The sequence below is a fragment of the Lichenostomus cassidix genome, chromosome 17, assembly GCF_008360975.1.
Source record: "Lichenostomus cassidix isolate B80296 chromosome 17, HeHo_3.0, whole genome shotgun sequence".
Lineage (NCBI taxonomy): Eukaryota > Metazoa > Chordata > Aves > Passeriformes > Meliphagidae > Lichenostomus > Lichenostomus cassidix.
This window is the reverse complement of record NC_139497.1, coordinates 8,315,890-8,342,927: the sequence shown is the minus strand read 5'-3', so window position 1 is coordinate 8,342,927 and position 27,038 is coordinate 8,315,890. Positions and strand designations below refer to the sequence as shown.

The 27,038-nt window shown below is 50.7% G+C and overlaps 2 protein-coding genes and 1 long non-coding RNA gene across 7 annotated transcripts; 2 read left to right on the top strand and 1 right to left on the bottom strand.

The window, feature by feature from the left end:
- The first annotated feature begins 3,716 nt into the window (after window positions 1–3,716).
- Window positions 3,717–7,239, top strand: ATP6V1G1 (ATPase H+ transporting V1 subunit G1). Its single transcript, XM_085076351.1, has 3 exons — window positions 3,717–3,876; window positions 5,557–5,657; window positions 6,504–7,239. The coding sequence occupies exons 1-3, from the start codon at window positions 3,795–3,797 to the stop codon at window positions 6,675–6,677; spliced, it is 357 nt and encodes a 118-aa protein (XP_084932477.1). The 5' UTR covers window positions 3,717–3,794; the 3' UTR covers window positions 6,678–7,239.
- Window positions 7,240–7,292: 53 nt separating this feature from the next.
- On the top strand, window positions 7,293–24,028 carry TMEM268 (transmembrane protein 268). 5 transcript variants are annotated; one of them, XM_085076347.1, is made up of 9 exons: window positions 7,293–7,392; window positions 15,410–15,728; window positions 17,768–17,877; window positions 18,606–18,713; window positions 19,943–20,092; window positions 20,407–20,517; window positions 21,901–21,981; window positions 22,806–22,988; window positions 23,754–24,028. In XM_085076347.1, the coding sequence occupies exons 2-9, from the start codon at window positions 15,629–15,631 to the stop codon at window positions 23,910–23,912; spliced, it is 1,002 nt and encodes a 333-aa protein (XP_084932473.1). In that variant the 5' UTR covers window positions 7,293–7,392; window positions 15,410–15,628; the 3' UTR covers window positions 23,913–24,028. The 5 variants fall into 5 exon arrangements, with proteins under 5 accessions (XP_084932473.1, XP_084932472.1, XP_084932475.1 ...); XM_085076346.1 differs by lacking the exon at window positions 7,293–7,392 and adding an exon at window positions 12,273–13,177; XM_085076345.1 differs by lacking the exon at window positions 7,293–7,392 and adding an exon at window positions 13,317–13,571.
- A 505-nt stretch (window positions 24,029–24,533) lies between these two features.
- Window positions 24,534–27,019, bottom strand: LOC146429979 (uncharacterized). Its single transcript, XR_014855400.1, has 3 exons — window positions 26,875–27,019; window positions 26,514–26,624; window positions 24,534–25,244 (listed from the first exon to the last, which is right to left on the bottom strand). It is a non-coding gene; the product is annotated as an uncharacterized LOC146429979 (long non-coding RNA).
- Window positions 27,020–27,038: the final 19 nt, after the last annotated feature.

Genomic DNA, 27,038 nt, shown 5'->3' with positions numbered 1-27,038 from the left:
CTGATGGAGGAATCCCAATGGATGTGACACATGGGGAACACTCAGTGTCACATCCATTCATCTTCCCAGACACGTCCTTTGCAAAGGACACTTGACCTCTGATTGAGGATGGATGCCAGGAGATGTCAAGGAAATGGAAATGGAGATTTCATTTGGTAGACAAGGAATTAATAAGGTCTGCTGACATTTCATCACAATGGAAGAATATATAAACAGAGCTTCCAAGCTGGTTCTTATGAAAGATCCTGATTTGTATGAAACTGAGCCTGGTGGCTGATGTGAGCCACTGGCACAGCCAAGCATCACCCCAAAGCAGCTCTCTTATCCCGAAGGAAGATAACTGAGGCTGACACAGAAATATGGCTTCTTAAACTGCTTTTAAAAAAATCAATTCTTACAATATCAATGTAAGTCCATTCTGGTGTAATCCCATCACTGCAATCGGGTTACTCCGGGCTTTAAATCGTCCTTGATCACAGAGCAACTCCAAATGAGAAATGGAGCTTTCTTTCTCATTTTGGGATATTTGGGCCAAATTCTTGGTGCAGGTCAGGCACAGAAGAGTGGTACTGGTTTGTGCACTGCAGGGTTTAATTGATTTCTCTATGTAAATTCTACTGCTATGCTGTACTTCAATTTCTAATTCTCTGTTTATGAATTGAAAAATCCCTCCAAAATATGAATGCTGATTTATAATCATTCATTGATCACCTTTTAACAATCAACCAATGATCTTTTATCAACATCCAGCAGCTGCATCAACTCAATGCCTTTCTGTTAATGAATTAAACCTCAGAAGAGAGAGGCCAGCTCTGTTCCCAGGGATGAACACAAAACCTCTTGAATTCTTGAACCTCAGACAATTGCCCAGAATAACAGTTTAACTTGGGGAATGGGGAATAATAATGGATCCAATTGAAAGTGCAAGGGAATTTAGAGAGGAAAAATGTAATTACCTGCTCTGGAAAGAGGCCAGACACTGTTTAAAATCTCATTCCTTCCAAATATGTCTGGGAATCCTTAATGATGGCAGGATCATGAGACATGGCACATGTTGCCTGGGCTTAGAAATTCAAAGAAAAGCAAAAACAAGCTGTATAATTTCCCCCTTAATTCTAGAAATACCTGTTGGTATTTCAGTAACCTGTATGACACATGCTTGGAGTTGTGGCCCAGTATAGAACAAAAACAGAGAGAGGAGAGATGCAGCTCCAAAATTAAAACAACTATTTAAAGCTTGCAAGAAAATGAAAAAGCTTTTGGGAAAAGAGCAAAAATTAATTAAGAGATGTGTTTAATTTAATTTTCATTATTGTGATCTGTGGAAACAGCTACAAAAAAAAGAAAATGCTTCCATTTATTTATTTGAACAGTTTGTTTTCCCATCCTAGAGAACAGGACCAGCCTCAGTCTCCTATAGATATGCTTCCTTCAGTCTCCATTGAATGTGAGCTGCATGAAATTTAGGATTAGCCAAGTTTATCATCCTCAGATGTCTTTTTCCCAGTGCTGGACAAATAAAGGGATGCCAATGTCAGTGTCAGCAATAGCTGCCTGCTCTAATAGCGAGTGACAAGCTCCTGTTCATGAATCTGGGGCAATAAAAGCCAAGCTCAGAAGTACTCCTGATGCTAATTAATTATCAACCCACTGCTGGCAGAATTCAAGCTGTTCCAGCAGCTTTTATTTATACCTGTGCAAGTCTGAGGATTGGAAATGATGGGTTTTGATTTGTTTTTGTTATTGCAACCAGCAAGGAGCGATTTTTCCCAAATGTTACGTGAATGGGGAAGTTGTTCAAACAGCTTTTGGATTCACATGTGTTTCATGTGACACACACCACGAGGTTTCAATTAGCTTTTGGGCACTTGTAAACTAGAAAGCGACACAACCAAGCAAAAGATTGTTTTAAATACAAACTGCTGTTGTCTCATTTGTTAACTGTCAAAATGAAATTGCTACAAACTCATCACATGTTTTTCAAGCAACCCAGAGCCGAAATTCAGAGGGATTTTGGTCCGAAAATTTGGTGTGATCATAGCCAAAGTATTTCTGGGGGCAGAAAAGGGCAGTGTTGTCATTATCACCTTACAGACAGAAGCTGTGAGTCTGAAAATCACCATCACCCAGGAGAAAAACCACACCCCAGTGCTGCCTGTGACTTCAGGGCAGAGCCAGACCCCTTGGGAGCTTTGCTCCAAACCCTGTTTGACCTCTGCTATCCCCTTCAGGGCATCCTGCTCTGGGGTCATCTCTGCCTTCAGCTGAAGTGACTTAATTAACAGGGAACACTTCGGAAAAAATGGGAGCAGCTAATGAGCATGGTGGGTTTCTTGATGGGAATGGGGCTGAGGGACATCATCTGAGGGCTGTGGGAGTCAGAGGGAGAGTTAATGATTTTGTGGCTTTGGTCTGAGCTGAGAAGTGGGCAGGGGCTCCCGGGCTTTGGGGTCAGATAAAAACCTCATTTCTGGGTTGTTACTGTTGTAAAGGAACCTGGATTTGTCCCAGCTCAATCCACCAGGTTTTTTTGGCTGTGGCATCTTTTGGAATAGAGAGAGCACTTCAGGAAGGGCTGGAACTACTGGAAACCCCTTCCGACCCAAACCATTCTATGATTTTCTGTCCTTCCTGAGCTCCCTGAGCTCCCTGTGTCCCCTTGGCTGGAGCTGCCCCATGTGTGACATGATGTAGGACCAGATTCCCTGGGTTTCCCTTCTTCCACAGCTCATCCTTTTGCTCCCAGTGCTCCATCCCAGCATCCCAGCCTTGCATAAACCTCGGAATGATGGTCCAAACTCTTCTCCCCATTTTTATCTTTCACTGAAGCAAATATCCCCCTGAATGGATGGGCACGCTCAGCCCATTCAGTTAATCGCTGGGCCCAGTTGAAGGTCACCCTGAAAACACTCATAATTCCTATTCAGCACTATAAATATGCGTTTGATTCATTGTCTCCTGTCCCTTCCATCACGGGGGATGGAGGAGGCGGACCGGCAGCAGCCTCGCCTCTCCCGGCAGCGATGAGTCACTGGCCTGGCTCTGACGCTTCATCAGAGCGATATTATTTGACAATAATTGTAATTTATGCTCCCAAAGTGCTCGGGGGAGCTGCGCTCAGGGCTTTAAATGGCTCCTGGGACGTGATGGGCGAAGGCTGGGAGGGATGGGGTGAAGTGTGGGGGTGTTTGGGGGAGGCTTGGCTCTGCTGGGAGCCCCTGAGAAGGATGGTCCTGGATGATTGCAAAGTGCCCTGAGCACCAGTGGCTCTGTGATGGGTGACATCCCATGCCAGAGATGGAGGAGATGCCACAGCCCGGCAGGGACCGCAGCATCCCCGGTGCTCCTGTCACCGCTCATCCTGGGGCTGCCGCATTTCCAGCGATCAGAAACCAGGAAAGAAACAAAAATAAACAGCATCAGCGCGTTCCTGAAGGGCTTTAAGTGGATTTCGTGGCGGGAGGCACAGAAAAGGCTCAGGGAGAGGAGACAGGGGACGCCGAAGTGGGAACTGTGCGCGGCCGGAGCTCCCCTCACGAACCGCGGGGGCGGGGCCTGAACGGGGCGGGGCCAGGCGCATGGGGGCGTGGCCAAGAGGCACCGGCCGTTTCTAATGGATGGGGCGTGGAAGTGGGCGGGGCTGAGCTGCGGGGGTGGAAATGTGGGCGTGGCTTAGCCCCTGCGAGAGGAGCCGTCAATGGGAGAGGCGTGGGAGTGGGCGTGGCTTGCGCTCTGTGGGCGTGGCCTGCGTGACGCGGTGACGCTGCGCGGCCCGGCCGGACGGAGCGGCCACCATGGCGAGCCAGTCGCAGGGCATCCAGCAGCTGCTGCAGGCCGAGAAACGCGCCGCGGAGAAGGTGGCCGAGGCCCGCAAGAGTGAGTACGCTCGGCCAGGCTCCGCCGCGGCGGGTGAGGTGGCGGAGGATCCGGCCTGGCTCGGTCCGGCCCGGTGTGGCCTGTCGTGGCAGGGCCGCCTTAGGCCTTGCGGCGCGGCCCTGAGGGCGATGGGGCAGCGGGATCCCCCAGCCCTGCCCGGGGCTGCTCGGGGCGCGGTGGGGATGATGGCCCGCGGGAGAGCAGCGCTGGAGGCTCGCCCCGAAGGCTCAGTGCGGTGTGAGGGGTCGGAGCCGCAGGGACCCTCCTGCCAGAGCCGCAGGGCTCAGGAGCTCGGGGACTCCTGGCTCTCTGCAGCAGCCCGGCCTTCGCTTGGGCCATGGCTGCGCTTATCTCTGTCCTTCCTGCCTTCAGCTTCTTGTTTCCCGATGGAAACAGTGTGTTTCCATATCGGTGATTATGGAGCTATTCCTTATAGATGCAAGTTAGCGTCTTCTGTAAAGCAGGTGAAATTCTGGATGCAATGACCCCCAACTTTGCAAGTCTTTTCTGCTTCAGACAAATACGTGTATATATGTCTATATCCATATTTATATATCTGCCCTGGCTTGCGGTTCAACCCCGTAACAATGTTGCAAGAGGCAGATTTCTGTAGCTCATTCTGGTATGGATAATCTTGGAGGGCAGAATGTGATGGGAAGTCCAGGAGGGGAAGTTGAGAGGCTCAGAGAGACTGCATGCTCATGTGGACTGGGGCTATCCCAGACACGGGAACAGACTGGGAGGAGAACTTTGTGGTAGAAACACTGCAGGGAACTTGGGGGTTCTGGTGGATGAGGGGCTGGACATGAGCCTGGAGGGCATTTGCAGCCCAGAGAGCCAAACACATCCTGGGCTGCATCAAAAGCTGCCTGGGCAGCAGGGCAGGGGGGATTCTGCCCTTCTGCCCTGGGCAGGTGAGACCCACCTGCAGAGCTGGCCCAGCACAGGAAGGAGCTGGAGCTGCTGTAGAGAGTATGGATGAGGCTCCAGGATGACCAGAGGGATGGAGCAGCTCTGCTCTGGAGCTGGTCTGGGAGAGCTGGGGGTGTTTACCTAGAAAAGAGAAGCTTCGGGGAGAGCTCAGAGCCCCTGCCAGTGCCTTAAAGGGCTTGTGAAAAGGAGGGAGAGGGACTTTTTGTATGGGCAGAAAGTGATAGGACAAGAGGCAATGGTTTTAAACTGCCAGAGGGCAGGGCTGGATGGAATATTGGGAAGACATTCTCCCCTGTGAGGGTGGGGAGGTCCTGGCACAGGGTGCCCAGAGAAGCTGTGGCTGCCCCTGGATCCCTGGCAGTGTCCAAGGCCAGGCTGGACAGGGCTTGGAGCAACCTGGGACAGTGGAAGGTGTCCCTGCCATGGCAGGGGTGGAATGAGATGGGCTTTCTGGTCCCTTCCAAGCCAAACCAGTGTGGGACTCATTCTCTGTATAAAGCCAGACCTGAACAATGCCTGATGCATCCACGTGCCCTGAGAACCTTTCCACTGTGAGATTCACTGGTGGAATCTCACAGCTTGGTGACCTTGGCTGTGGTTTGGTGGGGTCCTCCTGAGATCAGCAAACTCTGGGATGCTCATGCCTCCTGCAGAAGGAGCAAACCCTGTGGGGATGGCTGTGCATTAGGAAAACAAGCTCTCAGTGCTTTCTCTTCTTTCTTTCTTTCCCTTTGTCCTTGGGAGCAGGGAAGAACCGGAGGCTGAAGCAGGCCAAGGAGGAAGCCCAGGCTGAGATCGAGCAGTACCGCCTGCAGCGGGAGAAGGAGTTCAAGGCCAAGGAGGCAGCGGTTGGTTTTCCCCATCACTCACTTATTTCCAGCCCCTTTGCCTTGTGCTGGGGGTTCCTTGCCCTGGCAGCACCCTCAGGGTGGAGTGAGTTGCAGCAGGAGCACTTCCCCAAGTGCCTTCCTGTGAGACACAGCCACGTGGCCCAGAAAAACCCGGGGAAGTGGCTCAGGACATGGTGTGTTGCATCTTAACTGGCAAGGAAACAGCTTAATGAGCTCCTGGGTGCCCTGAGGAGTGATAGCCTCCCAAGCCTGCTGTGTGTAGCAGTGGCCAAAAAAAACCTGAGCTCATTGCTCCTGTCACAGGCTCGTTTCCCTGATGCTGACATGGCAGAAGCCACTTGACTTGCCCCTAGTCACCAGAAGGGAAAGCAGAAGTTTTACAAAGATTCTCCGAGGGTAGAAGGAATGGGATGATGTGAATTGTGCTTAAACTGACTCCTGGATGTTACTTTGCTTTCAGTCTCTAATGCAGTTGTGCCCAGGGGTTCCTGTTGTCTGTACCTAGGACCTTTATTTTGGGCAGTCTTTAGAAGCTCATGCTCTAAACTGGTGGATAATAAATAAATGCTCCCATGGCAGGGAGCTCGAACAAGATGATCTTTAAGGTTCCTTCCAATCCAAACCATTTGATGATTCCATGAAAGAGGGTAAAAGGCAGGGCCTGAGAATGAAATACTTGGACAAATTTAGGGCAAAATCTGAACCAAAAAGTACTTTTGCTTTTTTAACATGAACATTAACACTAATCTTCCCTCAACAAATGTCTGAGATGCCCCAAGGTGGTCCAGAATAACAAAACCCAGAGCTTGATGGGTTGATCTCCCTTTATTCTGCTGTTTGTAGGCTCTTGGCTCCCATGGCAGCTGCACCACTGAAGTTGAGAAGGAGACTCAGGAAAAGATGAGTGTAATCCAGCAGAACTTCCAGAAGAACCGGGAGGTGGTGATGTCCCAGCTGCTGTCACTGGTGTGTGACATCAAACCCGAGATCCATGTCAATTATCGCATCAATGGGTAGAGCTGGGAGGAGGGAGGAGTGTCCTGGGAGTGCTGGGAGTAAAATCTGAGCTTCAGGTGGAATGTACAGCTCTTAGCCATACCTTACCTGTCCTCCTTGTACATGTGTTAAGTTATTTCAGTGAGCTCTTGGAGTTCTTAGTTTCTCTTTTGACTCGGATTCAGAGCTTATTCAATCATGAAGTGGCCATGTGTCAGCTCTGTGCTAAGTTATTAAATATATATTGCAGTTGGCACAGGAATGCTCCCTTTTTATGGTGATAGTATTCAATGAGAGGTTTCCCTCTGCAGAGTAGAAAAGGGGGAGATGCTGGCCTGTGTCAGTAATTGTTAAACCTGTGTACCTGTATTCTTGTTGACCCAGCTGCATTTTTCAGTGTGTTGTTAAACCTCTGCACAGGGTTTAAACCCTGCAAGAAGAACTCTCTGCCTGTACAAGTCCTGGCTGATCATTTTCAGGTGCTTTGAGTTTCTCTGTATTGAATCCTCTGTATATTCTGCTGTTAGCTTGAGGTGCAAGTCTGGCACTGTGACACTTGAAAGTAAAAACACGTCACTCCAAAGCCTCTGCTCAGTCTGGTTCTTCTGCTAACTTGTTTTGGGAATGCTGGCAGGTCTCACTGGGCACCTTGGGAGTCTGGACTCTTCAGAGTGACCATCAAGTATTGATAAAAGAAAGTTTAAGAGAGACAGCCAATATCTGAAGGTCACAGCAGGTAAGTTAAAACCCATTACAGAGCTCCTCCTCTTGGCTCCAGTCTGATGCTTTACCTGCCAGATCATTCTGCAAACCTTCAGGAACAAATGTTCTTGTGACCATTAGGGGAAATAAAATGGTGCCAGTTCATTGGAATAGTTTGATAGCCAGGTGCTGCACAGTAATTACCTTTCCTTGGGTCCAGTGCTGGTCACTGTGTGTTTGTACCAAGGTCATCCCAAATCCTGCAGCATCCTGTGTCTGGGAACAGCGGGAAAGAAAAGTTTTGGGGTTGTCTGCATCACTTTTTAGCTCTTTAATCAAAAATACACACAAATACATCAAAGGCTTTTATGTTCCAGTGGTTTCTTCCTCTTACCAGCAGAATATTAAAGGCAGAATATTAATTTGCATTTTTTGTTGAGTTCAAATTCAGGCTTTTTGTGGAAAAGGGACCTCAGCATGTCCCTGATTTGACCCAAGAGTTGTGCACTTCAGGATCTTTACAAGGAACCTCATTGATGCTGTTCTGTTCCTCAGACAGAACTTGATTTCCTCAGAGGCACTGCAAAGCCTCTTGGACCTCTGGAGCTGTGATTGGGAGGGAATAAAGCAGGATGGATGTGAATATGAATCCTGCAGGCACTGAAGGAGCAGACAGCTACAGGCTCTCCTCTTGTCATATTTTATGGTAGTGCACTGTACTCCTGAAAAGATCTCTTCAGGAATTCAAGCTATTAAATGGATTATAAAATTGAAACAAAAGCTTCTTACAAAGTCAAATATGCCAGGCTGGGGGAAAAGCCAGGTGGGTACAAGCAGAACAGGATCAAAGCAGTTTTAATCTGTGTGCTGTAATGTGGAGAGCTGTTATGGCCTCATAAAAGATTGCAGCCATGCTAATTCCACTCTGTCCTTTGGAGATGAAACATTTCTCCCTGTTGAGAGCAGGTGCTCAGGCTCCAGCAGGACACTCCTCAAAGCCCTCTTTGCTCCAGGCTGTAATTAGCAATTTCATTCCCTTTGTTATCAGTGACGGACTCAAGACTCTGTCCAGAATAAAATGAAGTGCGTGCTCCACTTTCTGATATTGGTTCATAAGTTTCCCTTGGTTAATGAGGACTTTTATCCTTCTTTAGAACAGTCAGAACCAGGAGAAAAAGGGGAAAAAAAATCCTGATTATTTCTCCTTGGCAAATGTGCCGTAAAGTTGCTCCCTTTAGAACATGCAGAAGTGTTAACGTGTTGCAAGAATACTAATTTTCTGCAATACTTCCCTGAAACTTAACTACTGAGAATAACTCGAACTTTGCACTGAAGGAAGTATTTCCAATTACTGCTCTCCAGGAAGGCTAGCTTTGTTTGTGCAGTGCAGAGATTTTATTTTCAGTTGAGATTCTTTCATCTTGCCCTGTGATGCTGTCTGTGCCTAAGCCAAGCTGTGCCACAGAAATACTCTGCAGGGAACAGTCCTGACACAGCTATGGAGTGGGACACGCTGCTTCTTGCCACTGAAATCTGATTTTTTAACCATTTTGCATCAAGTTTCAGGAGCAAAAGTGAAGCCCACACCAGCTGTTAGAACAAGTCTGTATCTGAATTCTTCCTGCTGCTCCTCTGCCCAGAGAAGCTGTGGCTGCCCCTGGATCCCTGGCAGTGTCCAAGGCCAGGTTGGACAGGGCTTGGAGCAGCCTGGGACAGTGGAAGGTGTCCCTGCTTGTGGCAGGGGTGGCACTGGATGATCTTTAAGGTCCCTTCCCACCTGAACCAGTCTGTGAGTCTGTGATAATCCCTCATGACTGAGGCACAGCCTGCTCGTGTACCACAGAAAGAGCAGCAGCTGCTTTGGGCACACACAGCATTGTGTGATTCCCTTGATTTGGGTTCCTATTGCTGGAAATACCACCTGGCTCCTGCTCCTGGGGGCAGTTTGGGCACTACAGAGTAAGTATCTGAAGGAGGGACACAGGGATGGGAAGGGTCTGGAGAGCCCATGAGGAGCAGCTGAGGGCACTGGGATTGTTCAGCTGGAGCAGACTGAGGGCAGAGCTGCCCAGGGGCTGCAGCTCTGAGCTCTGCTCTGGGACAGGGACAGGAGCCAGGGAATGGCTGGAGCTGGGCCAGAGCAGGTCAGGCTGGAGATCAGGAAAGGTTCTTCCCCCAGAGGGTGCTGGGCACTGCCCAGGCTCCCCAGGGAATGGGCACAGCCTGAGGCTGCCAGAGCTCCAGGAGTGTTTGGACAATGCTGCCAGGGATGCACAGGGTGGCATTGTTGGGTGTCTGTGCAGGGACAGGAGCTGGGCTGGGTGACCCTGTGGGTCCTTCCAGCTCAGGACATTCTGTGATCTCAACATTCTATGAAATAAAGGAGGGAAATCACCTCTAACCCTGTGTGTGGAGTCCAGAGAGCTTTCTTTAGGAGGGCAGCAGTTCTGGCTGGCAGTGCTCTAGGAGCTGCCCTGGCAGCTTGGTTTGGGCAGCTCCTGAAGCAGCAGAGAGAACTCCACATTCTCCTGCTGCTAGAGGTCAAGCAGCCATTCCCCTTTCTGCCTGAGCTGCAGCCTGGCTGTGACATCAGGGAATCATTCAGGCTGTTCCAGGCTGCAAGTCCACATTTGGCAACCTTCAATTCCTCTTTCTTCTGCTTTTCTGAGGTCACTACACAGTTCCTGAAGAACTTTAATAAAGTTGGAGCTGTTTAAATGCCAGATACAAGCCCACTGAGCTGCTGGCAGTCCCTCTATTCCTTTCCTGCCATCCCCAGCTTTGGGCTCCTGCTGTTTTCTGCCATCCTGAAGCCCAGCTGACCCCAGATGAGGCAGAATTTGGTAACCCTACAGAAAATCCAGCAGTTCCTGGCCAGTGGGGCAGCTCCTGTGGGGTGTGAGCAGCAGGATGGGGGATCCCAGGTGCTGTCCTGCTGTTGTGGGGTGGGACCACCCTCTGCAATGTCCCCTCTAAGTGACTGATGACTGTGTAAAAATAATGCAGCTCCTCTGCCTTCTCTCTGCCTGCATTAAACCTGCTCTGTTTTCCCTCTTTGCCTCTGTTTTCCTCATCTGGACTCTCTTTCCCTTTTATCTCTCCACTAGTTCTTGCATTAATGCATAATGGGAGTGACAAGCCAAGAACCTGCTGATCCCAGCTGAGGTTTTGCCTTTAAAGTCTTAACAGAAAATACTATCAAGAACCCTCTAGATCAATGTTCTGCCGAAAAAGTTTTCCCTAACTAATCCAAGGAAGGACCACAGTGTAATCTTTCTTTGAGGTTGAAAGGAGAAAGTGCTAATTTCATGCAGAAAAGATTGTATCTTGGACTGGCATAGGAATAGAAAATAAATTGGTATTAAATTACATTCGTCTGCCTCAAAATAATCTAATAAAGCATCTCCTGGATCAATAGCTGAATCATTATCCCAGGCACACAGCGAGCCTTCCTTCTTTTAATTTGAGATTCAAGAAAAGAGGTTTTTGCATTACCATAGTAAAAAGAATAATACTTTAAGTCTTGATAGGAAAAAGGCAGAAGTAGGAAAAAAAAAGATAAGAAGCACACTTCGAGCCTTAAGCAAGTGTCATTCTTCATTTGAAACTTGTAATATATGGGTGGTGTGAAATAAATTTTTATATTTAATGACTGTCAATCTGTCAGCTTTGCTGACAAAAAAACCCAACAACGCAGAGTCTGAAAGGACTTTGTGTGCAGGAAGGGAGGAGAAGGGCAAGACAAGGCTTTCAACAACTTTGTTCTCCTAATTAATGCTCACCAGGGGAAAAAAAAATAAGAAGAAGATGGCACAGTTCTCCCCTGAAAATGCAGTTTCATCAAAAGAAAATGAGATGTGCCAGCGTTGGCTGCAGTGTGCACAGTCCAAACAAGGCTGACGTGGGGAGAAACTGCAGACTGTGGCCAAAAAAAGAGCTGGAATCACAGGGGTGTGGATTCCAAACACTGCAAAAGAGTTCAGTTTATCAAAGCATGGAGTAAATATAGAGAGAACATGGTCAGAATGGGCAAAATCAGACTAAATGTGTGTATCTCAGTGTTTAAAGCAGTGAGACTTCAAATAGGTACTGAGGAGTGACCTCAGAAATGACATTAAGGACATGATGAAGGGTGAGATTATTCCTGAGGCCAGCAGGGCTTGGTGGGCACTGTCAGCCTGGGACAGTCCTCAAACTTCTCCTCTCTTCAAACAGCAGATTTATTTCTTTTTCCCCAGAATCAGGTTCCCTGAAATATATTCATTAATGCAGCAGGTGGAACAGGGAGTACAATATAAGTCCAGGGCAGCAAGCTGGGAAGAGATACAAACAGTACAGAGCACTGAATCACAATTCCAAATGATCTTGATAAGTGGGAGAAATGATCTGAAACCAATAGCCTGAGACTCCCTGCAGGGAAGAGTAACTGAGAAAGGTGAAATCAAATACGGGAACTCTGAGCAATCCACAACCAGCTGCACAGCACTGCAGGAATTTGGGAAAAAGGAGGGGAAATCCTCCAGAGGCAGCAAATATTGTGGGAAAGGGGAGGGTAAGGCCAGGCTGGATGGGCTTTGGAGCAGCCTGGGCTGGTGGAAGGTTTCCTGCTCATGGAAGGATGGAATGAGATGGGCTTTAAGGCCCTTCCAACCCAAACCATCCTGGGATTGCAGCCTCTGGTGATCCCAACGCTCCTCTCACACGAGCAGGAGTTTTGTTCTGGAGGTTTTGGTGCCAAGAGCAGCCCACAGAGCAGTCTGGCCAAGCAGAGGGTGCAGGGGATGTGCTGCAGCTCATTATCCACCTTGCTTTCCAGTTGATTGTCCCCCAGGGATTTGCCTGGGGCGTTTTCCTGTGGAGAGCTGACAGTGCTCTTGGCTTCTCATGTTCCCTGCCAGCATGTCTGCGTGGGTGAGGAGCAAACGCAGCCAAAGCTTTTGATGAGGAGCGTTTGCAAAAGAGCCCAAAGCTTCCCATGGCCCTGGCTGGGGTGGGGATTGGAGCTGGGCCTTGAGCTGGGGCAGATTTAGGGGATTTTCCCCCATGCCTGGATGGTGTTGGCAGTTTGCAGTGTAACAAGATCCCAGCAGGGTGAGTGGTTTTGGATTTGCTCCTGTTGCCTGTGGAGCCACGTGATGGGATGAACTCAGAGCTCAGCAATGCCTGGAGCAGGCAGGGCTGCACAACCCATCCCTCCAGGAGGAGAGTGGCCTTTGCTCCAGGAAGTGCACAGACACTGCAAGGAGCTCCTTGGTTCATTTTCTTCAACCACTCACCACTGGATTTGCTTTGTTCCAACTCTCCATGGATCCTGCAGCTTTTGGGGAGCTCTGAAACTGCAATTCCCAGACTAAGGAGTTTTGTTTTCATGGTGTCTCTCATCATTGTCTCTGCATGAGAGCAAACAACTTCTCCAGCTGCTCTGGAAAGTCCACCTGTGCCTGAGCCTCCTGCTTCTCTTCTGGACCTGCTGGAGCAGAAACTTGCTCCATATCAGCACAGCCTCCTGTTTTGAGGAAGGCTACAATTCCTGCCCTGCCTGTTATCCCTGTTCCTGTGTGCTTTCCGTGACTTTCTGATAACTAGACAGTGACCTCTTGTCAGCCTTGAGATCTCTGTTTGCCTCTTCTGACATCTCCAGCCCTGTCAGGGGTGTTTGGCTTTGGCTGAAACACTCAAAGCAACTGATGTGGTGCAACTGTGGGATTTGTAGTTCTTGAATCCTTCCTGGCTGTTCCAAAAGGAGGAGGAGGAGGGGGAGAGCCACTCCAGCTCTTCACATTGCTCAGGCTCCAGCTCTGGACCACTCCCTGCCCAAGGTGAGGAATTCCTGAGGGAAGGGGGAGAATCTCCTGCTGTGGCTGTGCCTTCGGTGTGGGAACACCTCTGAGGAACTACAGAGGGTTAAAACCACATTTCTGCACCCAGCCCAGGGGAAGAGTCACATGCAGCAGGGAGATTTTGCAAGTCGGTGCTCGCAGTGAGGGGAAGGAGAGGGAGGCAGGGGCACAGGCTTCCTGCTTGAGGGGAGCTGTGCCTGCTTAATCCAGGAGGCACAGGGGACAGAGGGACTTTATCCAGCCCAGGCTGGCACCTTCCTGCCCGCTGGTGGCACAGTGTGGCACCTGTGCAGTGCACAGTGGCACAGAAAGGACAGGCAGGAGGAGGAGGGAGCTGAGCTGCATTCCCAGCACCACGAGTGAGCTGGACCAGGTAAGGCACTGCTGGCTGCGCTGGGAATGAGGCAGAAGGACCTGCTGGATATTTCTCTCGTTTTAATGAGGGTGTGGAGGTGTCCAGAGAAGAAGGACCATAGTGTGGAGGAGGTGAATTCACCAGGGGGATGTTGAAGAAATGAATGTTGAAGAATGAGAAGAAATGTAGAGAACACAGAGCCTGGGAGTGCAGGAGAGGAGAGACTCCCAGGAGGCATCAGAGGAAGGTCTGGGGGACACCCAAACCCCAAAATGGGCAGTTCTGCAGCAAAAGGCAACAGAGCCAAACTGTGCTGCACTGAGAGGTAAAAGCAAAGCTGCTTTGGCTGAGGAGCTCCAGCACTGGGGAAGTTGTTCCCCTCTGGGCATGGCTGAGCTGCCCTGGCCTGCTGCACCTTCACTGTCACCTCCTGGGGACTGTCCTCATCTGAGGCAGAGAGCCTTGATTCATCTCTAAATGGGAGTGCCAGCAGCAGCAACAGGCTGGTTGGTTTTAATCAGGTTTTTCTTTAGTTTCTAATTAGTTTTTTCTTTAGTTTCCTCTGTTTTTCCCACTCTTTGCTTCTGTTTGCTGTGGGCTTGTCTGTGTTGATTTTACACTCCCTCCTGTTTGATGGCAAAAGAGGGAAAGGAGTGAGGGAATTCAGCCTGGATGCACCTTTGGTGCTGGGATGTGCCCTGTGACACGTGGCTGCCCTGATCCTCGTGGGAAAGCTGTGCCCAGGGAATCTCTGCTCACCTGTGCAGGTGAGGAATAAGGGCTGTGCTCATGCTGTGTGCAAACACACACTGCTCACCCTTTGTGCAACCATGCTTTGATCCCTTTCAGTGGGAGTTTTTAGCCCTTTCATCGTTTGTTTCCCTTTGATCAGAAGAATTTCTCACGTTGTTTCTCTTGCCTCCATTTCCTTTCCGACATTCTTCAACCTGCCTTTGTGCAAAGGGGGTAAATACAGGAACAACCATCAGAAAAAACCCAGTAAAAAGGTCAGAAAAAAGCCAATCCTCTTTGGAAGGAGAGGGGGAGAGATCCATGAGGGACCAGGAGACAGCAACAGGCTCCTGCTCTGAGCAGAGGTTGAAAAGTAAGTGGTGGTTTTGGAGAGCTGGAGTGGCAGATAATTGAAAAGTAAACTCCCGAGCCTTCCGAGCATTTAACAGCCACCCACAGGTGCTGGCAGGGGGTTGGAGAGCTCTGTCAGCAGGGAAACAAACACCTGGAAAAGCTGGGGAATGGTGGCTGCTGGGAGAACCTTGGAGAGGAGAGGAGAAAGGAGAGAGGAGAAAGGAGAAAGGAAAGGAAAGGAGAAAGGAAAGGGAAAGGGAAAGGAAGAAATGAGAGCAGAGGAGAGGGAAAAAGAGGGGAAAGGAAAGCAGAGGAGAGGGGAGAGGAAAACAGAGACCCACAAATGCTTTGCTGCTGCTTGGTGGGATCTCCTGTCCAGCTCTGCCTTCAGCAGATGCATTTTTCCTCCCTGTCTGCACTATTTCCTTCCCGTGGTGGGATTTGTCCCATGTCACTGATCAGGAGTGGCATTTCCAGGGAGGGACATTTCCAGCAGCTCCAGGTTCTTCTGAAGGTGACAGCAGAGAGGCTTGGCAAGGAGAAATCCTGCCTGTTCCTTGCTAATTGCTTCCAAAATGTGAATGCTGAAGGATGTCAGGATAATTTATGGAATATTTAAGGGTAACTTTTCCACCTCTTAACAAAAAGCAAATGTAAAAAGTGAGTCTGTTTGTGTTGTGCTCACACTGGCCAACACCAGGTGCTGACCTGGTCACTGCTATTATCCTTTATTTGCTGCCTCTGCAGGATTTGGGATTTTCTCTTTTCAGGGCTTGAAAATGCCTGGTGGCTGATGGAAGGCAGGATCCAGAGGAGGACAGCAGTGGGAGTGTGAGTGAGGCTTTCACAATCTGCTCCCCACTTGGCTGCAGTGGGGCTGCTTGGTGCTTCCCAGCAGGGAGAGAGAGAAATCAATGCTGAATTAGAGAGAGAAATGCTGAATTTCTGACCAGACAACACAGAACCCCTCAGGGAGAGGCACCTTCAGCATGGCCCAGAAAAGCCAAACTGGTGGAACTGAGAAAAATGGGTCCTCTCTCCTCTACTGCAAGAGGGATTTCAAGGAAGGAGCCCTGCAGTGGGTCACAGGTAAGGGAGCAGCTTGTTGGCAAGGGGAGAGGCAGATCTGAGCTCAGCGTCCTTAAAATAACCACTGACAGATTTTATCAAAGATGCTCTTTAACAGCATCTCACTTGTGAAAGGAGCAAAACATTGGGGATGTTTCAGCATTTTGGGAAAGGGATGGAGATGCTTTGATTTTTTAATTTTTTTTTTTTTAATGCCTGATATGCAGGAATTAATGACTCAACCTTTTGAAAAGCAGCTCCCTGCAAGTCTTGTCCTCTTGACCTTCAAAATCAAGAAATATTTGGAAAATCTGACCTGTCCTGGGGGCAGCAGGGCAGGGGGGATTCTGCCCCTCTGCCCCCTCAGGTGAGACCCCAGAGACCTGCAGAGCTGCCCCAGCCCTGGGGAACAGCACAGCAAGGAGCTGGAGCTGCTGGAGAGAGTCCAGAGGAGCTCCAGGATGAGCAGAGGATGGAGCAGCTCTGCTGGGAGGAAAGGCTGGCAGAGCTGGGATTGTTCAGCCTGGAGAGGAGAAGCTTTGGGGTGACTGAATTGTGACCTTGCAGGGCCTGAAGGAGCTACAGGAAAGATGGAGAGGGACTCTTGACAAGGGATGGAGTCACAGGACACAGGGAATGGCTTCAAACTGACAGAGAGTAGGGAGAGATTGGATTTTGGGAAGGAATTGTTCCCTGTGAGGGTGGGCAGGCCCTGGCACAGGGTGCCCAAAGAAGCTCCTTGCAGGAGGCAAAGCCAAGGCTTGCTGCCCTCAGTGCCACCCCCAGCACCCTCCAGCAGGGTCCCCTTTTTGCTCCAAGTGTCCCCAGGAGCAGCCCAGGGACACCTGGCTGACCTTGGAGCTGCAAATGGGAAGGAAAGCTGGGTGAAACCTTTCCATGAAATGGATCTCAGCTGAACCAGGCTCTTCCTCTTGCTGCAGCACAGCTTGTGTAAGCTCTAGGTGGATGCCAGATGGGCTGCCTGGAGATCACAGCTCTCCTGTGCCCCTCCTATGCTGCTCCTCAAATCTAGGACAGGCTGTCCTCACACTTTTGAGGCTCCTGACTTGCAATCTCTAGATTGCATCTCTGATCCTGGCCTGAGCTGACACTGAGAGGAGCCCTGAGCAGAGCCACACTGCAGGAGTGCTGCTGGAGAGGGGAGCTGGCTGCTGGAGGATCTGTGGGCTGCTCCAGGACAGCCCTGCCACATTGCCAGGCAGTGGGGTTACTGGAAAGCACTGGAATTAATTGCTCAAGTTGGTTTGTGTGGTGGGTGGGCAATGGGGGTGATGCCTTAGGATTTTAGCTTCTCCATTTTTCATGTATCTGTAATTCTGTAATTTCTTTTAGTGTATAACTCTGGGCTCCACACAGGGTGCTAAAGCTCCTGTTCTCAGCATTTTTAGACAAAACAATTCCTCTCTAAGCTCGAACCTGAAGGACGCCTCACTATGTCAGGCCCCAAAATATGTAAACAGCAGTGATTTGGGGGAGCAAATTTGGACTAATTGACTTCATTACCTGAAGCTGTAATTGGAGGATTAACCCCAGATATGCAAATGGGCAAAATTTATAAAGTATGAAAAACTCATGACCTGCAGTCCATTTTGGGTGTAGCTCTGGCTGGGCTGTAATTGCCCTAAATGCACCTGAATGCCTTCAATAAATAGAACTGCTTTTTATTCTCCTAACTTTGCCTAGCCTGTGTTTTAGGTTAAGCCCACTCAGGCATCAGGGGGATCTCTAACAGAGCCTTGGCACCACCCAGCAGCTTGATCCCATTGTCCTCCCAGTCATTAGGACATGCTGCAGATCAGAGCATGTTGGTAGCTCTTGTTATCTCTGCTGCTCACTCCTGGGATGTTTTTGGGGTTTCCTCCCTTTCTGCAGTTTGCTTCCTTCCAGAGGTCTCTGGCTGCTTCCAGAGCTCCTTGGCAATGTCCAGGGAGGAGTTCTGGACCCATTTAAAACCCACCAGGGTGCTTTGTGCTCTCAGGAGCTCCTCAGCTGTGGGATAAACACAGCTCCGTGCTCACAGCTCCTCTGGGCTCTTGCAGAACCTGCCCAGGGCCGAGTGCTGCTGGTGCTCAGCATGGACAACACCTGCCCCACCTCCTCCTTCGACATGGACCTCTGTGCCCAGAAACTGCAGTCCCTCGGGCTCCAGGTGAGCTCCCCTGGCAGATCATTCCAGCTGGATTTGCATAATTTGCATTTACACCCACGTCCCAGATGGCTTTGGGGTTTTTTTTGGTTTGAGAGTTGCTTGTTTCAGTCCAACTTCAGTCTATTCCCCCGGGGCTGGAAGTCAACTGGGATGAACTTTCTCCGTGGAGAAACTCTTTGAAGATAGGTTGGAGTGAATTTTGCTTGAAATTCAATCTGATAGGGCAGAGCATCCCTGGGACAATCTGTCTTGTCCTGTCCTTTGTCATAAAAAGGCATTTTTATCTATCCTGGCTTTCTCTGCCCTTCCCAGGCAGATTTTACTCACTGCAAACGAGTCAGGAGCACAAAGTTTTGGTCTGTGACAGCTCTGTGGATGGGGCTGGAGATGCTGGGATGGAGTTCTGGGACAGAGATTTGGGGTTTGGGTTTCTAACAGCTCTGTGGATGGGGTTGGAGATGCTGGGATGAAGCTCTAGGACACAGATTTGGGGTTTTGGTTTCTAACAGCTCTGTGGATGGGGTTGCAGATGCTGGGATGGAGCTCTGGGACACAGATTTGGGGTTTTGGTTTATGACAGCTCCATGGATGGGGTTGGAGATGCTGGGATGGAGCTCTGGGACACAGCTTTGGGTTGCAGTGCCCCCCGAGGTTTGCCCAGTCTGGTTCTGGTGGCAATTAGAGCCCAGACTGGAGGTGGCTGTGGTTTTGTGTTTGCCCCTGGGCAGGTGCCGGTGGATCCATGGAAAAGGCTGATCCAGGATGGAATCCTGCAGCCCCAAGTGAGGCGTTACCTGTTCTACAGCTCCCGGGGCTTCCAGATAGCCATGGCCATGGTAAGGGCTGCAGGGCTCCCAACCTGGCCAGGACCTTGCTCTGGGCTTCTCCTGCCCAGGGAGGGAGGGAGGGGGGTTTGGCTGGGGAGCAAATCCTAAAAAAAAATTATACTAAAAAATTTATCCTAAAAACTTTATCCTAAAAATTCCTAAAATTTATCCTAAAAAGTCCTAAAAAATTGAACTCATCCCTGGTGGGTTCCTTTGGCCATCCCAGCTCCCAGGATTTCTGCTGATGGAGAGCAAAGCTCGTTCTCTACCCTCTTGCTGGCAGTGCCACCCCAGCAGGCTGGGCATGGCTGGGTGAGCAGCACATGCTGAGGTAGTGATACCTACAGCAGACCTGGCTTATAGCTTGATTTTAAAAATCTCAACATATTCTGGTCCTGGTGCTAATTTAGACCAACGAATCAGTAAAATTTTGGTCTTGTTTGTCTTCTTCTGGTGAAAGAAACTCCTCCAGAGACCCAGCCATGAGCGTCTGCTGGGAGGCTGGTGCTGTGCAGTGTGCTGAGGGTGGGATCAAATCCAAATCCTTGTTATAGTTCCTTTTTTCTTTTTTTTTTTTTTTTGGATAGCCATTATACAAATCTTCTCCTTCCCCCAGTATTGTAGGAATTGGTGCTCAGTGTTTTGAGGGGTTTGCTGCCTGTCCAGTGCCTGGGAGTTGTGTCATTAGGAGATGATGCTGTGACACTTTGTGCTGCATGTCACACCTGCTCCTAGGCAATCTCCTGCCCTAATCCATGCTCGGTGAAGCCAAGGAATTCAGTTTTCCCTGACTTTACCCAGTCCTTGAGCCCTGTCTGAGTGCCCACTGGTTGAGCATGACTGTAATGGAGTGCTCTGTGCAGCACCTCAACACAGGAGCTTTCTAAATCCAGGCACTGGGAGAATTATTATCAATATGCCTCACTGAGTGCATTTCTTATCTAAATGGAAGAACTCTGTTGAAATCCTTCCTGGGGATGAATCATCATTAATAATTCACTCTTTGTCTTTGGTTGAGTGGTGATTTTTTAAAATAAACTAGGGCTGGCTCAGTCCTTCCAGTCCTTTCTTTCCTCTATTTATTATTGGAAAGAACTGTCCTTTCTCACCCTCTGCAAATCTCATGGGACTTCATTTATAAGAGAGAAGGGACTGTTATTTTCTTCTTCCCCTGACTTTTCTCACTTTCATGGGTTTGTGACTCTCACCAGCCCCTCTATTTTTTTTTTTTTTTGCAGGTTTTCTACATCTGTCTCTGGACAAACCTTTACTCCACACTCCAGCTGTGCTCCGTGGGACACCACTGGGGGACTGGAGTGCTGGTGACACTGGTGGCCATGGCTCTCACTGTGCTGGTGATCCTGGTCATTGATCATCACCAGAGGAAGGTGAGAGGAAGCTCCTGGTGTGGGGTAATGTGGATTCCCTCCTTCCAGGACCCAGCTCATTCCCTAGTTCCAGAAAAAAAATCCAATTATTCAGGGAGGAAGGAATATTTTTGCAGCACTGGGGGAGCAGGCTGAGACAAGGGATGTTCTACAGCCAAGGGGACAACCCTGTCCTGCCCAAAATCTGTCACTATTTTCCTTTCAGAAATTTGGGATAATCAGCTGCAGTTTGTATCCACAGGCTGATCTGAGTTTTGCTGCAGAGTGTGTTATTTTTCCTTGCTATTTTCCTTGCTGTTTTTCCTCTTTAACAGCTAAATGTGAACACAGATGTGAGGCTGGCAGCTGTCAACGAAATCTTGATCAAACACAACCTAATCCTGGGGATTACAGATGTCCTGGATGGGCCACACAACATCCTAAAAGTATCCTTTCTGCTGGGAATTGTTCAGGTCCCTCCTGGATAAACACCTCCTGGTGTGCAGGTATTTCTTGATGTTGTGATCCAGAGGGTGGAATTCCTAGGATCTGGTTTGTCTCCTATGGGATGGCATGAGGAATTGGGTATTTTTATTTCTCCTGTAAATTGGGATTGAGATATGCCCAAAGGTGATTGAAAATAATGAGTCTAAAGGATTGAAATGGGATTCCCTAGGGCAGATAATTATTCCCGAAAGTTTTTTTATATTTATGTGACAGTGATGGTTCTTACTATAGACAGAGTGACAAAAATGTGCCTATGGCCAAAAAAAAATTAAAAAACAAACCTAAAATCCTAAAAGAACCAACAGAGAGAAAACCAGACTGTTCCCCAAAAACTCCAACAAGGGAAAAAACAGAATCTCCATCCCTGGGCTCATTTGCTGCTTTTCAGAGATGCTTTTCCTGGACTAGAATGGATTTAGGGAAATGAAGAGAGTTTTAAAACCCCATGAAGGTGTTAAAGGAAGGTGAGAAAGAGACAGAGAGAGGCTTGAAATAAAAATGGAAAAAGAACCCAGGGTGAAGCACAGGGGCAGGGAAGGGGACAGAGAACACTGCAGGAAGGCAAAGTCATTCAGGATGAGAGGGAAACACTTTTAAACCTGAATCCCACATTTGTTCAGAGCAGCACAGTCCATTAGAGGACTAATCCAAGGAACCTTCACCTTTACCTACCTGTCCCAAAACTGCCTGGGAGCAGCAAATAGCCCAGAGATTTACAATTGCTGTCTGCTCCAATGTCAGATCCGTTTCACCCTCTGGCTCTGACACTTTCCCTGGATCCCTGTGCTGCTGGCAGGGGCAGGAGATGCACAAGGACAGAGCTCTGGCTGCCTCGGGGCTGGCAGGACTCACATCCACATTGCCCATGGAAGACTCTTCCCAGCAGTGTCCTCAGAGCAGCACCAGTCTGGTCAAAAAGAAATGGAGTGAATCCCTAGGGACAAAGGTGAGGCAGCAGAAGGGGTTCAGGGGAGCTCAGTCCCCGTGCCATGCAGTTTATTTAGGTGTAAATCAGTGAGCTGAGCATGGGCGATGAGACAGGGTTATCCCAGGCTGCAGGAGGACAGGGAGGAGGCACGGTCCCTTCCCTGGTCCCTTCCCTGCCACCCTTCCTCTCTCCCCCATTAGCTTGCACTTTGTCTCAGCCCACACCCTCAAGGCTAAAAGCAGCCCAGGCTGGGTTATTTGGCTCCTGGCTGTCCTGAGCACCCCGTGGCCATCAGCTGCCTCAGCTCTGCTCCCTGCAGGGCTCATCCCACCATCCACACGGGGCTGGGAGGGGAAAACATGGAGACATTCCATCCTCAGCCTGCCCCTTCCAGCTGTGGTTTGTGCACTTCAGCCCCGAGCGCTGCCTGCAGTCCCTGTCAGCCCTCATCGCTCACCTGCAGGGGACACAGCAGGTAAGGGACAGTGGGGACAGCCTGGGGACACGGGCAGGGCCAGCCCTGAGCTGCTGGGATGGAGGTGGGCAAGGACTGAGGAGTGTCTGAGTGCCCTGCTGAGGTGCCCCTGGGAGCTGGGCAGACTGGGAGGTGAATGAAGTGCATCTGTCCATGCCCAGTTCAGCAGGAATTCATCCAGACCCCGTGGAATGTGCGTGTCTGGATAATTAACTGAGCAGCTTTAATGAGGGAAAGTCATCAGGAATCAAAGGCAAATTTTGGAAGCACGTGGCACACCTTGGAACAGCTGACACCTTGAGCTGTCCTCCTGGAGCACGTGGGATGGCCTGGAGGGGCAGGAAGTGCTGGATTGAGTTAATTATATAAAAATGTTGTCCTCTTGGCCTTCAGAAAATGCTTTGCTCTCGCTGGGTGTATAAATATCCACTGAGCTGTCTCTGTGGGATGAGAGGTGAGAGCCATTCAAGAATCTCCAGGCAGCTCATCTCCCTGGAGGCTGCAGCTCAGGGATGGGCAGTGATTCCCACAGGGGATAATATAACTTGGTTTTTTAAAGATAGGGTTCTCCATGCCAGGCTGTGGGATGGACCCCCAGCTCCAAGTGCTGGGTGTGGTTCTTGGGATGGAAAACCCCAGGAGTGAAGAATGTGCAGCAGGAAATTGTGCCTTTTAAACTCTGTCCTCAGGACACCACTGCTGCCTGGGGTGGGAAATCCCAGGAGTTCAAACCCTGCAGGAGCAAATCACACCCTGTAAAGGCTCTCCTCAGGACACCACTGCTGCCTGCCCCTGGAGAGCCCCAAAATCCCCTTCTCTTGCAGGCAGCCCTGAGGCACAGCCTGGAGCAGCTCCGTGTTGTCATGGATGTGGCAGCTCAGCCGGAGCTGGGGCTGGAGCAGGCTCCCTGTGAGGAATCCCCTCTTTTATCCAGCGGGGTGACCCCAAATAAAGACCCTGTGACCTGCAGTGAGCTCCTGCGCCTCATCCCCGAGGGCCCACCCGAGGTAAGGAGGACTATCCCCCTGCCAGAGGCACCAATCACCCCCTCAAGGCATCTCAGCTCCCAAAACTCATCCCAGCAGGGGGGGACACCTCCTTTTTCTCCAGCACAAGTGTCTGAAAATCCACAGACACCTTCTCCAGCCTTGATGCTGCCGAGCAGTCAAAGCTGGCTGAGCAGCTGGGGCTTAATCCTTGAGGAATTCATGGGTTGGGCTTTTCCTTGCTGGTCCCAAGGGTCCTGTTTGGAAGAAAATCTCTCCCCAGGGACCTGGTGCCCCTGCCCAGGCTGGGGCTGAGCCATGGATGTGACCAGCCTTTGGAAAGTGCCTTCAAAGACTTGTGCCACGCTGAGCAACAAATGTGCCCTGATTGCCGCTCGGCAAGGAGCTCCCACGGGGAGGATTTGGATTTATTTCACAGTTTTCCTGTCGCTGTCACTGACTGAATTCAGTGCAGGTGACATCCCTGCAGACTGAGGCTCTCTGGCTGTCCACAGGCAAGAACAAGAGGAGGCAGGGACAGAGCAGTCAGGTCCCCAGGCTGCCAGGCCACCCTCGGGCCAGCAGTCATTTGGTGCCACCCTGCCGTGGGGACAGTGTGCCAGCACTGCTGGCCACAAGGGGATCTGGGACAGCTATCTGTGCCATTGGCTGCTGTCCTGCTCCTGTCAGAGTAGGACAGTCCTTGGAGCAGGCAGAAAATGGTGTTGGTGTCTGCTCTGCCCACAGGGATGCTTATTTTACAATTTGCTCTCTCGTTCCTTGCAGGCCATGGCCCAGCAGCTCCTGGTGATCTTCAGTGGCTGCTATGTCCGGCTGCTGGTCACAGGGAGGCTCCCTCGGGCCAAGCCAGGGGCACATCTGGAGCACAGCAGCTTTCCCTGCCCCTGCCAGTTCATCCAGAGCTCTGTGCTCAGGGCCAGCTGAGCAGAGGGGCTGGAAAACACCAGAACAGAGCTGTCCCCACACAGCAGGGTGGAGAAGCTGGCCTGGAGCAATAAGGGGATCTAGGACTCTAATAAAACATGCAAGAAAGCTGCTCACCTTGGAGATCTCCTGCCCATCAGCTCGGTGTGGAGGATCAGAAACAACCCAGGGACAGCCTGGGACTCGTTTGGGTCCAAACCCTCCTGCCACCAACCATCACCCCCTCCCACAACTTCATACCAGCACAGGTCAGACCACCACTCAGGGTGACAGCAGGGGCCCTGGAGCACCAGGAGCTTGTGTTTGGCTCTTCCCAGGGTCTGCTCCTTCGCCTGTTGTTCCTATCAGCAGGAATGGTGAGATGAGTTCCATCTGTTCCTCCGTGAGCAGCCAGAGAGCCCTCAGCAGTGATAATAACCCCCAGTAAAGGGGTTATTATCCTGCCTTATCAGTAACCCCCCAAAACCTGATCCCCTTATCAGTGACCCTCCAACAAAGGATCCCTTATCACTGACCCCCCACATGATCCCCTTATCCCCCCACACTGCCAATGCATGATCCCAAGCACTGCAATGACACCAAACCCATTCCAGGAGAAAAACCACCACACTCCCAACCAGCTGATGTTCAGCCACCTTTACTTCTGGGTGAGCTGTCACAGGAGGGGGTCGGGCAGAGTCCCCCCCACACGGGTGGGCTTTGGGGTTCTGCTGTCATTGCTCTGTGACAGGGCAGGGTTTGGGGGAGATCCTGCTGTGGTCCCTGCAGCCTCTGCTCTGGGGGTGCTGGTGCAGCACCTTCAGCAGCTCACTGGGCATGGGGAAAGGGATTCCCACACACCTGAGCTCCATGACTCCTTATTCCAGCTCAGGAAATGATTTTTCCTTGATGGAAACTGAATTTATACCAATATTACTGGGAGCACAGTTTGGCTTCACAGCATAAAAATCCAATTCTCTGCTGGGATGCAATGGTTGCTGCTCTTTTCCTGGTATTCCATGAGGTGCCAGGAGCATCTGATCCACACTGGGAATCTTCTTTTTGTTCCACCAGCTGGAAAATCCTGGACATGAGAGGCTGATCAGGACATTTTCTACCAGTTTGCTGCTGTGTTGAGAGCAGATACAGCAGGGATTTGTTGATATTTTCCAATCTCTGGGATACAGGATTTCCAGCAAAAATCAGGGAAGAGATCTTGTGGCCTTCATGGGAGGACCACGAGGGTTTTTAATCCTTGAGGAATTTACCGTCAGGACCTGCACTGGATGGGTTTGGTGGTGCTGGGAAGTGAGGCTGCAGCTTCAGGGGGTGCTGGTACCTCTGCCTTTACATCTGCAAATGCACAAGGGTGGGAGAAAAGACAGGGATGCAGGATTAACCGAGGGGAAAGGTTCTGGAAGGGACATGGCTGGGGTGTGAACTGGTAAGGTCCCCTGATTGCAATTAAACAGCCAGCAATTAACTGCAGAAAGGAGGTGACACCCTTGGCTCAAAGGAGGACTTTGATTCCTCTCCCTGATATATCCGTGTGCATCCCTTGATCCTCCTGGAGCCTTTGCAAATTCCTGGCTCCCACTGCCAGGATGGGAGCTGCTCCTTCCTCCTGCCTCTCCTTCCAACACACTTAATTAAGTTAACACACTTAATGAGTGAAGGGAGACATCCCCTTCCCCTCCCCATTGCGGATCCAGCTGTCACTGCAGGGCACAGGTGAAACCCTGGAGCATTTCTATTCTTTACAGGAATTCCCTTCCCTCCCCTCCCACACAGCACAGAGGGGCAGTGAGGGTGGAATGGCTCAGCCCTACACCTTCCCTGGGGTGTCCAGAGCCAGCTGCAGGCTCCTGGCAGAGGTGGCAGACCCAGGAATGTGCTCCTGCCTGGTGCAGCTCTGGGAATGTTTGCACACCGAGAGTGGTTCAGCCAAACCAGTGCAACCAGTACGGCTGGGCAGGTGCCTTCCATGCTGGGATTGCTCTGCCTGCTGCTCAGGGCTGAGTTCCCTCTGTCAGGGAGCTCTGACACCGCAGCAGTGCCGGCAGGCGATGCTGGAGCAGCTCCCGGTGAATTTTCCACGCCTTGGCTGGGGCAGGGAGAGGAGCCAGGATGACCTTTGCTGTACTCACTGGGCCAAATCAGGGCTGGCCGGGAGGAGCAGTGATCTGCAAAGTCATCCTGGTTCAAAATGGGTGCTTTAGATGGGCCAGAAGGGGAAGGTTGGGAAGCGAGGAACTCTCATTTCCATTTATACGCTAATATATTTTGGTGTTTAGCAGGGCCTGAGTGACAAAGGGAGGCCCAGGGACACAGAGCTCTGCGGAAGCAGGTGACATCCTCTCGTCCCTCTACTCCCACCCCAGAGCAGTCTGTCCCTCCTTCCAAAGGCTGCTTTTGCTCCTCCCTTCTGCTAGGGGCTGGAATGACATTAAACAGCAAAACCCAGCGAGGAAAAGCAAACCAGGGGAAGAGAGAAACTTTTGCTGTGAGCACAGACAAGGAGTGTGGCGGTGCTGAGCCCTGGCCCCCCATGCCAGGGTTTGGGGTGAGGCCTGTCCCTGTCCCTGTCCCTGTCCCTGTCCCCGTCCCCGCTGCGACACTCACTGCGCTGGTGGCTGTGGGGCGCTGCTGTGGCCGGGCAGGGCGGTGGCTCCCGGGGCTCCCGGGGCTCCCGGCTGCACAGGCTCCTCATCTTCCTGGCCACATAGCGGCAGGCTGGGGGGACAAGGAGAACGGGAGAGCTTTCAGCAAGGAAACAGCAGCGAGCCCCGAGCAGCCTCCCCAGCCAGCCCGGAGCACGGGGAGAGGATTTCCTGGGTTTACCGGGATAAGCAGGACTTATTTCCGGGTCAGGCTCTGTTCCAAACCCCTCCAGCACCAGCCTGCCTCCCCCCGCCAGCCAAGGCCGTGCAATATGCAGACTATTTGCCCTCTTTGCTCTCTCCTCAAACCAGAGCTTCCTTACCGTTGATTATTACTCAGACCATTTTCTCGCGGGCTCAGCCAGTCTGTCCTTCGCAGCCAGCCTGCCTCTCTCCCTGGCTCTCCACTCGCAGCAGCTCTCCGGTGTTGACTCAACAGCCTGGTTTCCTCCTTCCCTCCCTCCCTCCCTCCTCCCACGGGGATGCT